Source organism: Setaria viridis, chromosome 2 (genome assembly GCF_005286985.2).
Source record: "Setaria viridis chromosome 2, Setaria_viridis_v4.0, whole genome shotgun sequence".
Taxonomy (NCBI): Eukaryota; Viridiplantae; Streptophyta; class Magnoliopsida; order Poales; family Poaceae; genus Setaria; species Setaria viridis.
The window spans coordinates 46,421,509-46,438,700 of record NC_048264.2 but is presented as its reverse complement, the minus strand read 5'-3'; the positions used below and the strand labels follow the sequence as shown (position 1 = coordinate 46,438,700).

General features: G+C 44.4%; 2 protein-coding genes across 3 annotated transcripts; both read left to right on the top strand.

The window, feature by feature from the left end:
- The first annotated feature begins 2,967 nt into the window (after positions 1 to 2,967).
- LOC117843454 (potassium transporter 7) lies at positions 2,968 to 8,486 on the top strand. Its single transcript, XM_034724038.2, has 9 exons — positions 2,968 to 3,222; positions 3,970 to 4,213; positions 4,369 to 4,614; positions 4,705 to 4,758; positions 5,797 to 6,057; positions 6,146 to 6,198; positions 6,276 to 6,390; positions 6,481 to 6,735; positions 7,248 to 8,486. The coding sequence occupies exons 1-9, from the start codon at positions 3,193 to 3,195 to the stop codon at positions 8,342 to 8,344; spliced, it is 2,355 nt and encodes a 784-aa protein (XP_034579929.1). The 5' UTR covers positions 2,968 to 3,192; the 3' UTR covers positions 8,345 to 8,486.
- Positions 8,487 to 9,464: 978 nt separating this feature from the next.
- On the top strand, positions 9,465 to 12,817 carry LOC117843455 (uncharacterized). Of its 2 annotated transcripts, none has more exons than XM_034724039.2 (6): positions 9,465 to 9,624; positions 10,810 to 10,970; positions 11,582 to 11,643; positions 11,715 to 11,768; positions 11,889 to 11,967; positions 12,438 to 12,817. In XM_034724039.2, exons 1-6 carry the CDS (start codon positions 9,515 to 9,517, stop codon positions 12,443 to 12,445), a joined length of 474 nt encoding a protein of 157 aa, XP_034579930.1. In that variant the 5' UTR covers positions 9,465 to 9,514; the 3' UTR covers positions 12,446 to 12,817. The 2 variants fall into 2 exon arrangements, with proteins under 2 accessions (XP_034579930.1, XP_072147778.1); XM_072291677.1 differs by having other exon boundaries at positions 11,709 to 11,768.
- The last annotated feature ends 4,375 nt before the right edge of the window (positions 12,818 to 17,192 follow it).

Here is a 17,192-nt window from a genome sequence, read left to right as displayed (position 1 = left end):
CCGTCCCACCCTCCCGCCTGCCCGGCTCCCTCCCACTGCCCTCCCTCCCACCTCCGTCCTCCCGCCCACCACCCTCCCTCCCGGCGGCGGAGGCATCCTTTGGTGGAGGATGGCCGGCCGGACGGCCTGCCCTGCCGGCGGAAGATCGATTCGGGAGCGTACAACTCACGGTTCCCAGCGGAGGCGGCGCCGATTTTGGCAGGGCAAGGGCGTCCGGCCCTTTAGAACACGCGGAGACGGCGTGGGTGGGGTGCAGCAGTCCGTCGCTCACCGCCCGCCTGCGTGGAGGAAGAGGTGGCCAGAAAATTTAGCGTCAGGAGATGTAGACGTAGGGGTATCAAGGATAGGGAAGAAGGGTAAAATGATCTTTGTTCAATAGTATTTATGGACTTTAATCCACTTTAGTTCATGAGATCAAATAGGAGTGCGAATAAAGTTTAGTCCATGACTCTAATAAGAGCAGAAAGAACGGTCAAAAAGCAAGTCAAGTCCATTCTTCCTACGCGTCAGCGGGCACAAGCGCACGCGCGCGCCGTGCCAAAAGCCCGGCGGCCTGGGTCGTCGTCTCCTCGCTCGACCCCGAGACGCGGATAAGGACGTCTCGAGCCAAAATCTCCCGGTACCGCACCGCGTCTTGCTTCCGTACGTGCATCGTCGCCGGCGAGACGCGTGAAGTCGTGATTTTTTTTTTGTTGCCTTCGGTCACCAACTAATCGTTTGCTGAGCACCGTGATGACCTGCAGAATACTGGCAGGTTGGGAGTTAAGCAGGAAAACACACCGCACGTACGTTGAGTGCACGTCTTTTCTTTTCTCGCTCGAGTCCTTTCGCCAAGCAGTTAACATAACAGCTCTCTAGCTAATTGATGCTCACTCGTCGCCGTTTTGACAAAAAGAAATTAAAGGTGACCGTGACGCCGGTCGCTGTCAGACGAACATGCCTAAACGTACGTACGTGCCCTGAGGTTTTGATCCCTGCCTGAGCCGCTGAGCGATCCTATTTATTCTTTTTTTTTCCTTCTTGGGTTCACAATAATGCATTAGTATATCACAGGTCGCAAAAGTATCCTAAATAATGTGTCCTCCATAATGCGATTACAAAATACCGGTGGTGAACCTGATTAACTGATTGAGCAATGCACCGATCGAGTCATTGACCCAGCAGCCATTGTGAGGCTGCGATTATTCTGTACGGTCTGTGGGACCCACGTGAGGTCAGGTGATCGTTCAGTTGGACCAGAAAAAAGAGGCGTTCCAGAATTCGCACCAGAGCAAGCGCGAGCTAGTTACTACACGCACTGATGCACCCTAACAACCTTCATCGAGTGCACTCGGTATTAGCAGTGGGTGGATCCGTGGATGTGTAAAGTTAAGAAAGATATATGCATGAATTTCAAATTAGATTAGATTAAACTGTTATCCATGAGGAATCAAATCTGATGCCCTATGTGTCTCGTCAATGTCACGCGTGACTATTAATCTATGAAAATGCTTTATTTTCAAAAATCTATGGTACTCGTATTATATTTACCGTCAAAACACACTAAACATATTTCTTTATTACTAGATACATATATGGTGGGGGACTAAGTACTGCCATTGGGCATTTTATCTAGGTCATATAATTTCCTAATAATAGGGGCTGTAACGTTACAATTCACATAATACAGAGTAGTTTTCAAGAATGTACGGTTAGAAAACAAACACATGATGGCGACAATGGAGTTAATTTACTTAGGATAGGCAACATCATATATACTACTGTAGGGGTTAACTTAGTTGTATCATTGATGGTGACGCATTAGCATGACCACAGGTCCGTACAAACACATAGTAATGAACAAAGTTGGAGTTAAAGTTGCTAATGATGCTAATAGTTTAGTGCATTGATGGGCCCAAATAATGCTCATTCTTTAGAAAAACATGAACTCCTTTTTCGCTTCAAGTGATCATATCAATGCATGCGTATATACACTAGTTTACCTTTCTTTCTAATTGATCCGTGACAAAAAGATAGGTCGCATGGGAACCACATCAGGAAGTCATATTGTGGATGTTAGATTCATTCATGTCAATTCCACTCATATTCTGATAGCTCTTTACGCAAGATAAATGTTTCAGTCCGCATTGTTAATAAATTTGTTTAGCAGGATGTACAATTGAAATTTTGACTGACAATTAATTGCCATGAATCGCCTAAAAGTCATTATGTTGGTGAAACACCTTTTATTCCTGACTTGTCAAGGTGATTTCTATACAAACACATTCTTACACTAATCAAAATGGTATTAGATTTTCATAAAAAAAATGGTATAAGATAATATCAATGTAACAAAATGATTATATCTACACTCGAGTAGAATAATATTAAGAATGGCAAGATCTCTCTACTATTACATGTTCCTATTCTTATGCCTAGGTTTCTGGCTCCAGTGGCCGGGCAACCTGAGTTAGACCCTGTTCGTGTGAGAACAAACAGGACCTTAAGAGTTAAGCAAGACACAAAATCCTGCGCGGCTGCGTAGATTTATCCCTAGACTAGATCTAGATGGAAATAGCCGTGCAGCCGTGTTGCTCCATTGTTCTAAGCAGTAAGCACACGGTTGGCCACAAAAAATCTCCGTACCATCCTGTGCCACATGAGATGGCCCGGCGCTCGTGTCAAAATCCGCCATGATGCAGCGCGGGCCCCATTATCCGGGCCACGACTGGGCAGGGGCAGGTGCAGGTGCAGGGTCCCTGCTGCCCGCCGGCCACGAGGCCCACGACCGCTCTTTCCACTGACACAAGGGGCCCACCGATCCCCGCGGCCCCGCACGGGCGCACCAGGTACCCGTCTTCCGGCACGGGCCACGCCCCGCCCGCCGCCGCAACCCGCAGCACGCTGCTCTTACGCGTCTGCTAGACGGCGACGGGCGCATCAAGCTCTTCACCCCCGCGCCCTTCTCTTCCCCCCGCCCGCCCACCCCAAAAAAAAAAACAATTCCTACGGCTTGGCCTATAAAAACTATATGAGGGGAAGCTTCTCTCCTCCGCCTCATCCCGCCGCCGGCGTTTCCTCGGGCTCTCCCTGCTCCCATGGGCGTAGCACCAGCAGTGGTTTCGTCTTAGCCCTCGCTTCTTCCAGCTTCCCCTTCTGCCGCCGCTGCTACGTCCAGCTGCCTACGCGCTCGCTTCCAGTGGCGGGAGCCCAATGGACGAGGAGATCGGCGCCGCGCGGCAGGTAACGGCTCCACCCAACCCTCTGCTCTCAAGTCGTTTGCGGTTTTGCTCGGATTTTCGTTCGATTTTGGTCGTCGCGCGATCCAGGACGCGAAGAGTTGGTGCGGTCGCGTTCCGATTTTGGTCGATTTTTCCCCCCGAGAGTCTGAACTGACTAGCTTGAAATCGCTTTTATTCGATTTTGATTCGGCGATATGGAGCGGAGGACTGAGGTAGAAATTTCCCAACGAATGCTGAGATGTCGCGTAACGCGTAGCTCGTGAGGGTCAAATTCGTTGGATCGCTGGTTGGTCAAGTAGCTCCAGTCTTCTAGATGACTGGGTGCATCCGTATCATGTGATTGAATTGGGTCAACGTTTGGCTGGAGCTCGTCTGCTCGATGCTAGCTGCTCACGGTGAACAACTGACCTGATCCAACCAATATTTATCGCCGTTTTACAGCGTTGACGCATCGTTACCGTTATTAAAAGGACATGCGTACTGTTTTTTTTATTTGGAAATGTTTAAATCTAATCCCTTGAGCAAACGTTAATTTCAGTTAGTTTATTATGCTATTAACAATCACCCAATACATCAGCGGTTTCAGCTGGTGCCGCTGGAAGTTTGACTATTACTCTATTAGGGCTGCTGATTTTGCATCGTTTTCCGTTTGGGTACTGAATTGGTGCTGCTTACACTGACCGCTAACACTCCCTGCAGTCCTGCTAGTTGCTACTGACAGCTTGCATGCTTTGGTTGTTATTTGCAGGTTCAGTGGAAAAGTTACTGCAAAACTCTCTCCCTACTAGCGTTTCAGAGCTTCGGCGTGGTGTATGGAGACTTGAGTACGTCGCCTTTGTACGTCTACAGCAACACATTGTCTGGGAGACTGAACAGTTACCTTGATGAGACAACCATCTTTGGGCTATTTTCTCTGATATTTTGGACCTTGACACTTGTTCCGTTGCTGAAGTACGTCATAATTGTCTTGAGCGCCGATGATAACGGGGAGGGTAAGCAACTTAACTGTAATAGATTGTGTTATTAATGCCTTTTGAAACTGTTCAGTTGTTTCACTGATTTTCTGATTGAAATGTATATACTACATTCCAAGCTAGTTTTGTTCTTTGATATGCATGTTACTGATCAAAATTAATGTGTTATACAGGTGGAACATTTGCTTTGTACTCACTCCTTTGTAGGCATGCAAAATTCAGTCTGCTGCCGAACCAGCAAGCGGCTGATGAAGATCTGTCAACATATTATCAGCCAGGCACTGATCGCAATGTGATTTCTTCTCCATTCAAAAGGTTTCTGGAGAAGCACAGGAAGTTGAGGACCTGTTTACTTCTTTTCGTTCTGTTTGGTGCATGCATGATGATAGGTGATGGTGTCTTCACACCAACTATATCTGGTACGCCTTTCATGTCCTAGTTTATTTATTTTGTTTGGTTCTGCAATGTATGCTTCTCTGTTGTGACATCTAATGTTGTGCCTAATGCAGTTTTCTCAGCCATCTCTGGATTACGTGACCCTGACATAAGCAAATTAGCAGATGGTATGTGTTTGCTCTAACTTTATCTACTGCATTTTGTTTTTTGAGAAATTCATTATTGTAAGTAATTTATTCTAATAATTATCTAGAGTGATTGTTTTGAGAAGGTGTTCTATCTAGTCATGCTTATAGAGCACTGGGCAGTTGGCTGAAGTTTCATAGGTTAGTTTGGAACTCAACAACATGAACATGTTTTCTTCATTGACCTCATTGATTTGGGTGATGTGCTGAGGGAGTGAGGGGCTGAGCTCAATCTGTAATATGATAGCCTTGTAATTTGCAATATAGATCTAAAGTGCTTTAACCTATTGAAATGATATTACCTTTTATTATGTGATGATATGCTGGAAATTGCTTTATTTTAATGTTTAAATATCTAGGTTTTAGTTGTATAAACTTTCAAACTTACTTGAACGGTAAACAATCTGCCATCTCTGAATTTTGAAATGACAGAAAACCTATCTTGGTAAATTATAATTCAAGTTATTTAAAAAATATATAATTCAAGTTACATGTAAAGTAGTTGAACGGTCTTTGAAGATACTTGAAATATGAATTCTATTGAATAACTTAGAATTTTGTTCACGTGCCTATTTGGTGTTTGTTTGAGCAAATTGGTAAGTAAGAACCGGAGCACAGAAATTTGTAAAAACTGAAATGCGAATCTGATTTTTTCGAATTCTTTTAGAAGCTTGGGTTTGATCTGGTAAGGCTTTGAAGACTACCAAATCAATTCGAACAAATACATCTCTACAATTGCACTGTGTCCAATACATATTTCAACCTGATGGGGTATGAGTGTGACTTGTCTTCACACGTGTTGGTATATCTTTCAATGAGTGTTTGTATGTCCATATGACAGAGAACTACTTAAATATAGTAACCTTAATTTTTGTGTACTGGGGTTTTGTGCATAATAAACATACTAATTGTAAACTATATGCAATGCTGTTCTTTTCTTTTCTTTTGAACTATATATACGAAAATACTTTTCTTTCTTGACGAATATACCGCCATCCTGACCAATTTGCTGGTTTATAGGATGGATTCTATTCATTACATGTGTTGTGCTTGTTGGTCTCTTTGCTCTGCAACACCGAGGTACTCATAGGGTGGCATTCATGTTTGCTCCGATTGTTGTGCTCTGGCTCTTGAGCATTGGAAGCATTGGTCTATATAACATCATCCGCTGGAATCCTAGAATATTTGTTGCTCTTTCTCCACATTATATTGTAAAGTTTTTCAAGACAACAGGAAGAGATGGTTGGATATCTCTTGGTGGCGTACTTCTTGCTATCACAGGTGAATTCAAGCAGACCTGCTATCTAGCTGAAATTATTCGTATTTTTAGAATGAATAGTCATCTTATGAGTTCATGTCACACATGCAGGTACCGAAGCTATGTTTGCCGATCTTGGCCACTTCACTGCTGCATCTATCAGGGTACGAAGAATGGTTTATATGTTTGTCAAAACTCAAAAAGGATTTTATGCATAATTCAGTTCTTGTCCTGGTTGCAGCTGGCTTTCGTTGGTGTCATATATCCCTGTCTTGTGCTGCAGTACATGGGACAGGCTGCATTTCTGTCTAAAAACTTGACAGCTGTAGATAACAGTTTTTATCTTTCTGTTCCAGGTAAGCTTCAGAACACTGATGACTTTTGTGACTTATTGCTCCACATGTTACCCAAAAATAGTGCTGAGTCATATTACACCATGCTTGCAGATCCTTTGTTTTGGCCTGTATTTGTCATAGCAACTCTTGCTGCAATTGTGGGCAGCCAAGCTATTATATCTGCAACCTTTTCTACTGTTAAGCAGTGCCTTGCTTTGGGATGCTTTCCACGTGTGAAGGTTGTGCATACATCAAGGTGGATTCATGGCCAGATTTACATACCTGAGATAAATTGGATTCTGATGGTCCTCTGTTTAGCTGTGGCACTTGGCTTCCGTAACTTAGAAGTGATAGGAAATGCTTACGGTAAGTTTGACCACTTCAGTTCTGCAGAAATTGGCAAATCCTTTCAAACACATGGCTTTTATTTTGGAACTATATGGCCCTTCTATTTACAGCACGTGCATACTTTTCATTTCATCCAGAACCTGCATTTTAGGCATTCACAACTTTGCAATCCATGGCACACCCTCTATCTATTATTGAACATCGATTGCTATCACATTGTTGAACAATCCAAAGATCAAAGAAATGTGATACTCTATCAATAGGCGATAGTATTGTACTTGGGCAACTTTTGAACACCAAATGATGATTTTTTTTTCTATTTTGAAACCAAAGCTGCTAATTTTCTCTATAGGTTGTAAGTGGTGGTCATAACTTTGGAGGTGGTTAGACAGTTTTTTCTAGCATAGCATCGTCCCTCAATATTTTGATGCACATATTGATCTTCTGGCACCATATGTTTCATGAATTCCTCACACAGGAACAGGATGAACCATCACTAAACTTTGCTCCCTTCATCTGTGTGATCTCAGGTCTCGCATGCATCACCGTGATGTTTGTCACCACCTGTCTGATGTCATTGGTCATCATCTTCGTGTGGCAGAAGAATCTCCTGATCTCCTTGCTATTCCTTGTGTTCTTCGGGGCAATTGAAGGCGCCTACCTGTCTGCAGCAGTCATGAAGGTTCCCCAGGGTGGCTGGGCTCCGATCGTGCTAGCCTTCGTGTTCATGTCCATCATGTACGCGTGGCACTACGGCATGCGGCGGAAGTACCAGTTCGACCTCCAGAACAAGGTGTCGATGAAATGGATCCTGAACCTCGGGCCGAGTCTGGGGATCATGCGCGTGCCGGGGATCGGCCTCATCTACACTGAGCTGGTGACCGGTGTCCCGGCCATCTTCTCGCACTTCGTCACCAACCTGCCGGCGTTCCACCAGGTGCTGGTCTTCGTCTGCGTCAAGTCCGTGCCGGTGCCGTACGTTCCCGTCGACGAGCGGTACCTCATCGGGCGGATCGGTCCCAGGGAGTACCGCATGTACCGGTGCATCGTCAGGTACGGGTACAAGGACGTGCAGAAGGACGACGAGAACTTCGAGAACCACCTGGTGATGAGCATCGCCAGGTTCATCCAGATGGAGGCCGAGGAGTCGGCGTCGTCGGGGAGCTACGAGTCGTCGACGGAGGGGAGGATGGCGGTCGTGCACACCACCGACACGACGGGCACCGGGCTGGTGGTGAGGGACTCCGACGACGGCGCGGCAGGCGCGTCCCAGCTGACCCGGAGCAGCAAGTCGGAGACGCTCCGGAGCCTGCAGTCCATGTACGAGCAGGAGTCGGTCGGCAGCGTCAGCCGCCGGCGGAGGGTGCGGTTCCAGATCGACGAGGAGGAGCGGATCGATCCGCGGGTGAGGGACGAGCTGTCCGACCTCCTGGAGGCCAAGGAGGCCGGCGTGGCGTACATCATCGGCCACTCGTACGTGAAGGCGAGGAGGAACTCCAACTTCCTCAAGAAGTTCGCCATCAACTACGCCTACTCGTTCCTCCGGAAGAACTGCAGGGGACCGTCGGTGACGCTGCACATCCCCCACATCAGCCTCATCGAGGTCGGCATGATCTACTACGTGTAGCCCCTTCGCAGGCAGCAGTGGCGCCTCAAAGCAGCAGCGGATTTTGTGCTATGGCTGCTTTGAACTCAATCAGCCTTCTGCCCAAGACATGTATCAGTGTAGTTGTCTGTGCATGTACTATAATGTTTATAGTTTCTTTTCACCGAGGTGTGACTGTGAGGAAGCACAAAACAGAGCCGAGTCGGCCGGTTGCCACCGTTTGAACTCTGCAGCTTCGGTAACCTTGTAAATAGACTACTGTAGTCATCACGGTAAATTGGTAATCAAGCGTTAGCCTGGCTACAGATTTGAGCAATATTCTTTGTACGTGCTTTTGTTTTGTCTAAACTGTTCTGTCCTGAGAATTTGGGAGAGAATTCCTTATTTGCTATTGGAATTTATGTCGCTTCCTTATTTGCCATAAAAAACTTGTGTTCCTTATTTGCCATCGACGCAAAATTTATTCCCTATATACCATCAACGGTGTTAAGTTGGACACGAAAAGATATTTTTACCCTCATGACATAGGGACACATCTATTGTAAAATTTGTATCCAACTGGTTTTGCATCCTCCATATCAGCCCAATGTTTCTTAAGGATGTGTTGATGCCATGCATATGCAATATGTTCCTATATTATAAGGGTAAAACCATCTTTTTGAGTCAATTACGTTGATGACGAATGGGGAAGGCAATTTTGAGGTATTGGTAAATAAGGAAGGCAAACTTTTTCAAGCAAATAAGGAAGCGATGTAAATCCGATAACAAATAAGGAATTTTCTCAGAATTTGACGCTCTTTGGATGGTGGTACCAGTCTATTCTTGTCGAATGTGCTCTGAACAAATCCGGCTAGCCAATTACGGAGTACTAGACTACTAGCTGTGAAAAAAGGCCGGTTAGCAAAAAGGGGTTAGCCAAATTGTTACAGTGTCCGCGCATGGCCGCACGATTACAAACAATCAGTATCGCGGGCCCACATGTCATGGAGATACATGCGGCCAAGCAGGCTACAGAGGCCACACGCCCACACGGGCGCTCGACGCCTCGAGCTCGCACGGTGGTCCGGCCCGGCTGCATACATGGTCCGACCAGACCAGATCGCAATAGCCCAACGGACCCGAGCCGGTCGCGCTTCCTTCTTCCTCAAGTCGTCATCCTGCCTGCAGCTTACCATCCCGTGCGGCGGCGCCATGGCGACGGCCGGCGGCGGCGACCTCTCCGATGAGGAGAGGCGGGCGATGCGGGGCAGCAAGTTCGCGCCGCTTCCTCCGCCTCCTTCCACCTCCCGCCCCCAGCCCAGGTATCGCGTCGCCCCCATCTCTGTTACCTGCGTCCAGATCCACAGATAGCCCGATTCGATCATATCGTGCTGTCGCGCTTGCGGCGGCAACTGGATTTAGCTTGATTTTGTTGTGGCAAAATGAGAGTGAAGGCTGTAGGTGCGGATTAAGGTTTCGCCAATCGCAGTTTAGCTGCTTGGTTAGGTCAGATATAAAATTACGTGTTTAAAATACTTCCGTGTAATTTTGTACTCGTAGTTTGGGGAGCTGTAATTTTTTATGTTAGTTTCAATAATCAGGCCCTTTTGTTCATGATACTGATATAGGTACATACACTCTGCTTGACCCTTGAACATAACCATTCGCATCAGAACAAACTCAGGAGATTCAATGCAATGCTATTTTACATATATACACCAAAACAACAAAAACAGAAGAGCAAGCTGAATGTGTACCTCATAAAACATATAGTGGAGCTCTGGCTACAACAACAACAACAACAACAACATAGCCTTTCAGTACCAAGAAAGTTGGGTAGGCTAGAGTTGAAACCCAAGAGCCACAAATCAGGGTTCGGGCACATGAATAGCTGTTTTCCAAGCACTCCTATCCAAGGCTAAATCTTTAGGTATATTCCATCCCTTCAAATCTCCTTTTATTGCCTCTTCCCATGTCAATTTTGGTCTTCCTCTGCCTCTCTTCACATTACTGTCACGCCTTAGGGTTCCACTACGCCTTAGTGGAGCTTTGGCTAATGTTTCAAAAAGCGCTAGGCGCTAGGCAAGCGGTCAAGCTCCCGTAGCGCCTAAGTGTACCCTTGGCGAGACTGGGCGGTTGTACTTTCCACAAGCTGCTAAAGTAATGCCATGTTAAGTAGAGAAGCATTGGTATACTTAGACATAATTTGATATTATCTTGCAACCATAAGTTCCATGACCATAGTTCGTCCTTTTCCATATCTATGTTTGTCCTACTTTCATACTTAGTCTTAGACCAAGTCCTGATGGAAAAATGCCTAGGTGCTGGGCAAGGCAGTGAGTGTTGCAAGGTGCTGCCTTTTGAAATAGAGACTTTGGCAGATTTTATACTGGCAATATAAGTCTAATTACTTTAATAATATCACTCTGCGAAAATCATATGATATTTCCTGCGTATCTCTTTTTGGTAACGTGCATAACGTTATGATGTATTGCTTTATCAAATAGGATGGCGCATCCCGGGGGACCACTAACCACAAACAAGGCTGCTGCCTTAGCGAAATTCCTTGAGAGAAAACTTCAGCAACCCGATGGCTTGGATTCCCTGAACCCTGACCTTGTAAAACTGGCTGTGAAAAATGCAAAGGAAACCATGAAAGCTAGCAAGGGTACACTTCTCCTCCCAATATCCCATTCCTCTATATGCACTTTGGAAAATATGCATCACATGAATTATCTCTTTATGAAGTATATGATGTGACGTTAGTAGGCGTTCAGTATACTCATTTTCCTTCTGTACCATGTGGCATTTTTAGGTACGACATAGGAGTATGAAATAAACCTCTTCCTACAGTTATCATCCATTTTTCAGTTTCTTGCATGCTTTGAAGTGTTTGTTCGTACTGACTGTTCAATCGTTTTGCTATGATACAATGAATTATTTTGCCACATGGAGAAAACTTGGATGAGACTGCCACGTACTGTAATTTTAGTTTGTGTGAGACTTTATAACAATGTATGCTTGAAACAGTAAAGGCAAAATTCAGACTTGACACTAGATTGATTTGGCCGTTTTACCATCAATCTGTGGCAACATTTTGCTTAATATTGAATTGCTTATAAGATAATATTTTTGTGGCAAACCTCCTTCACTGTTTTGTCATTCATGATGATTGCCCAGTTATTACTTCTCATGTATCTGCGAAGCAGCAAAGTTGACCTACACCCCCTTGGAATCGTATTGGACTTGCATCTTAACGACTTTATATTGCTGATGCAGGTGAGGCTTCAACTTCAGGAAGAGTAGTACGTCATGTGTCATCATTTGAGGATGGCTCTGAGGTACCTTTGTTGATTATAGCTTTCTTAAATGAGTCCTGAATTGATTCAGCATTTAACTTCTAAAGCAACAGGATTCTGAAGATGAAGCAGAGGTGAAGGGGATCAAAAGAAAAAGGAAGAATAAGGTATGTCTCCTGAATATTCACTTAAAATGTCCATTGGATTTTAACTGGGATATATCCAGTCGGTTTATGTGTGCAAAGGTTCATCGAGTTGTATCTGACATAGTCATTTGTATATTTCAGAAGGTTAAAGCCCATCAAGATGACGAACAACAGAGCAAGAAAAAGAAGAAAAAGAAAAATAAAAAGAAAAAGGGCAAAGGTAATGCAGTATAGGTTTTTCCCCTTGCTCTTTCATGTAAAAGAAATTGTTGGGTGGATAGTGCAATGAACTGAAACTAAGCCACTATGCCATTGCCAGAACTACCTGTAAATCATAGAGGTTTGAGTTGCTGTCAGAGTGTCACCTTAGTTCACAATGGAAACTTCAGTAGGTAGATGGTCCATAGTGTTCAAACTCCGGTCTCTGTGGCTTCAAGGTGAAGCTTGGGAATATCTCTAGCCCCTGTCCACTTATAGTGTTCTCATGCCCAAGATTAGATCACTGGACATTGCTATATCTGAAAATAGTTTGATATCTGCACAATCACCTTTAGCAGATACCATCTAGATGTAATATTTCTGCTTGTTCGTGCTATTTTATTTATTTATATTGACAACAATATTACTGTGGATACTCATCTGCACACAGCATTTTGTATACCTGATGAGTGTTTTCCTAATTGAATGCAGGTTGCTGATGGTTCCATGCCCCCAGAAAAAGTCAAAGAAGGAAAATATGAAATCACTATGATTCGTTAACTAGTATTAGGAAGCTACAAGCAGGCAGGCCTTGTACCCCAAAAGAAAGGGGGACAAGCAATCATCCCTTCCTTTTTGTTCCCATCTGAACCAATGAGCATTGTAAGCTTACTCTGCCAGTCATATGAGCACTGGACGTTCCATTTGCTGCAAAGGGCAGGGCTTAGCAACGATCCTCTGTGTCTGTATGCAAGAGGGTACAATGATACACTTACATGGGAATTCCCAGATTGTACAATTGAATTCAGTGGTCAATATTGTTGTACACTGAATAGTTTCCCCTGTGCTATATCATGATATGCAGATGATCATCAGCTTCCCATTCAGCTGTAGGAGTCAAAGGAAATGCTCGCGCGTCTTTTTACTGCATATATTCTACCAGTCACATGAAGGGCAAGACCTGTCCGCCCCGGTCCCTTTCCTCTGAGTTGCAGACTTCCTGCTCGACGTGTCTTTTCCCTGGATTATGAGAGAGATCCAGTGGCTGGCCAGATGAAGCTGTCAAGCTCAGCCCAGGCCTCTAGCCTGTTGTTTCCCGAGGAGTCAACATGTCTTAACCCAGACAGCAGCCATGCCCCTCGTGTAGCCTGCGCTACACTGCTAGAGTGCTGCAGCGTACAGTTAAAGCAAGCAAGCTACGATAGGATTTTTTTTAAACCTGATCACTGCCGTATCACTTAAGAACTGCCGTATCATTTAAGAAGAAGAAATATAGTCTGATACATATATGTTTCTATTACATAATTAAAATTAAACTCATGAGATCAAAACAACTAGGATGCAATAACATTAAAACTAAATTATTCCTGGCGAGCCGCGTGAGCTCCATTTCCTGCTTAATGAACACCGCCACCTGCAGACCACCCTTCAAATATTCTTCGATTCCTCGCCTTAGATATTCCACGCCGTGTACATCGTAATCGCAGCTTTCAGTCTTCGAGTTTTGTGCGGTAGCCATTGAAGCTCATCGGTCCACCACTTGCCCACATCTATTCCTGCAGCAGGCACATTAACCAGATTTGTTGTCCACTCACTAATTCTCTCCCAAACATCCTTTGCATAGTGACAGTGCAGGCACAGGTGCGCTGCCGTTTCAGCCTCCTGCTGACATAATGCGCAAATAGGATCACATGGCCAGCTTCGTGCCAAGAGCTCGTCGGCTGTTAACAACCTGCTCTGAATAAGTAGCCATGCAAACAAACGATGTTTGCCCTCAGTCTGGCACCGCTATCTAACGTATATTTTGATGCCTTTTGGATATGGGATTAATGGATCTTTAATCCAGGGTCAAACGGCCACTGACGACAGGAGTTTTATCCGGTGTTTGGATCCTGGAGCTAAAGTTTAGTCTGTGTCACATCAGATATTCGGATGCTAATTAGGAGGACTAAACATGAGCTAATTACAAAACTAATTGCAGAACCCCTAGGCTAAATCGCGAGACGAATCTATTAAGCCTAATTAATCCATCATTAGCGAATGTTTACTGTAGCACCATATTGTCAAATCATGGACTAATTAGGCTTAATAGATTCGTCTCGGGATTTAGCCTAGGGGTTGTGAAATTGGTTTTGTAATTAGCCTATGTTTAATACTCCTAATTAGTGTCCAAACATTCGATGTGACAGGGACTAAAATTTAGCTCGGGGATCCAAACACCCCCTTAGTCCCGGTTGGTAATATCAACCGAAACTAAAGAATCCTCTTTAGTTCTGGTTGTAACGACTAGTGGTAAAGCTATCCATTTAGTCTCGCTTAGATTTACCAACCGGGACTAATTGGTAATTCCAACCCGGACTAAATGAACGGCCTTACCAACCGAGACTAAACGCCTCGCCTATAAAAATCAGCTTCTTCCTCCCCGAGCCCGAGCCACTCAGACCGAGAGCTTCGGGCTCCTTCTCCATGGCAACCAAGCAAGCTTAGGAAGATCCTGCCTGATTTTTTTTCTTCAATTTGTTGGGGATTTCACTCACCCAAAGTGTTGTAAAAGTTAGCTACTTCATCCTCCATTCATTTATTATTATTATGCTTTGTTTTATGCTTTAGAGATAGAGAAAAATGAGTTTTTTAGAATGAGGGGAATGGAGAGGATTTTTTATTTATACATGTTTTTGAGCTAGAATTTGATGGATAGCTTGTTATATATGATTCGTATTAGATAAATATCTTGATCAATATTAGGTATGGAAAAAATAGAGTAAATGTGTTTTTAATATTTAGTCAGTGCAATAAAATAGAGGTAAATAAATTGTAGGTGTAAGAAATAGAATTTGGTCATTGCTACAATTTTTTGGGATAGTTTGCATATTAAATTAGAGTGACATGAAAATTACACCGGTCAACTTAATGCTAGAATTGTGGAACAGGACAGCAAAGATACACTAAAGACTACACACGCTCCATAGTGGACTTCACGGAGTCAAGAATCCTAAAATAATGGTAGAACAGAAGAACTTCGAGTTCACAAACTCTAGTTGAATATCATAAAAGAATCTTGAAATAGTTTTCCAAACGCTTTTTGGAGCCATATTTTTAGAAGTATGGGGGCCCAACAGCCTGTTTAGGCAGAGATTTGTTCACTGACCTTAATCCATCAATTTTTGGTTGGTTTTGGCTTGCCAAAATGTGCCATGTTTAGTGAACAAATCTTTTGCCTGGACAGGCTATTGTGCCACCATACTTCTATTATAAAAATGTGGCACTTGCTCCAAAAGTCAATGTGGGGCTATTGTAAGGGACAACGTGCCCACGACATTCGAGAATGGAAGTCCAGTAAAAAAATGATCCATACGTGCTCCCACAGACACAGAAAGATATGTTGTGAGCAGATGTCAAGAAACACTTCACACTTCTTGACGACGTTAATGAAAAAGTTATGAAAGACTGAACGCTCAAGAAGATGGCGACCTAATTTTAGACCTTCAAGAAAAATCTGGATACCAACTATAGGGCCGAACTCTAGATTTTAATGACTAGCCAAAGTTAAGAGATCACTGGAGCTCATTTCTGGAATACAAGAGGAGTGAAGATAGTGCGAACAAGGTTCATGTCAACTCAGGCAATGCCTAGAAGAAGGAGTATCATCATCGTCTAGGTCAAGGTGGTTACAGGAATGCAATTCCCAGATGGAGAAAGATGGAACAAGACCTAATCGATCGAGGTATCGTACCAGTGATTATTGACTGGCCCAATCGATCGAAAAATTGGTATTATGCTCATGGGGGCACCCTTAGCCCTGAGGATGGGACACTTGTTTTCAACGAAATAATAGTGAGAAGGGCCTCAGGCTTATCAAAAACATTAAAGATTCTAAAGTAGGAAAGTTCAAGCATGATAGAGAGAATGATGAGCTGACTTTGGCAATCGGGAATCCTGAACACCCAGGACGTTGCCGAGGCTTCGATGTGGTTCCGTGGAAGTATGCTTTTCGTAGGGACATCAACACGTACAAAAGCTGAAAGAGAAGAAAGGATGCATAAGAGGTGGCGGCGCATGTTAGAAACTAAAGTGCATGAACAAGACATAAGAATGCAAGAAGAAATTAATTGGTGAGTGGCTCTGGCAGTTACTGAGATGGCCTAATGTGGAGCACTATTGGATCCCAATATCATCGTTAGCCCTTCTCAACGCCGAAGTAGCTATGCTTCCACAGGGGTCCCTGATGAGAACATGCCAAGCTTACTTGTGGTTGTGCAGAACAACCAACGGTACCATGTGGATGACATCACTCAACGCACCTCATGTGAGCTATACAGACCATTTGACAACCTCACAATTAAGGTATGCATATATACCATACAATTATCTCAATTGATCCATGCCTCGGAAATTTAATAACTTCTTTATTTCTCCTATATGTATAGGTGGTGTATGGAAGTGCTTTACCAATCCTGCCAGGACAGGCAAGCCATGGTATGACGATTCCACCTGGCTACTCCACAATTGGGGTGGAGCAGATTTGTGATAGTCAATATGAAGGCCTAGAGCTTGACCTCCTGGGAGGTGACGGGGAAAGGACACTAGGAGATGCACTTCACGGTATCATTCTATGGCATAAACGTTACATCATCATCCCCGATCAGGAGGCATCATTTCTTCCCATAGATCCCCCATAGCCACCATCTCCTAAGAACTCAAGACCGTCATCTCCAGCACATGCACCTCCAGGACCGTCGTCACCACCGGGACCGTCGCATCCTGCTCGATCACCATCTCCAGCACCAACAAATCCTAGAGGTGCGAGCGATGATGACCCAAACACCCCTCCCCGATCACCATCTGTGGCGCCGGGACTAAAGTTTGGTGCGAGCAAGGAATCACCTGCAGCACCTCTCAAGAAGTCGCAACCACTGCCTTCCAAGCCAAGGCAGCCAAAGGCAAAAGAACCGACGAAGAAACCAAAGAAGTATAAACCTATTAAGAAGCTAGCAGGCAATATGACTCCTGAGGAATTGGAGCAGGCATCGCAAGCACATGTAAGGGAGTGGTTGAAAAAAATAGTTGCAGAAAGAAAAGCGAAGGAGATGGAGCCTAAGCCAGTCGATCCAGCCAAATTAAAATTTTTATTGGCATGAAAAAAAAGTCAAGAATACGTTACTATCGAACTACGATCGTTCATTAGTTAAGTCTTATTAGAAGAAAAAACAAGGAGTCATCGTCCAGTCGTACTATCCCCCAGCTTGG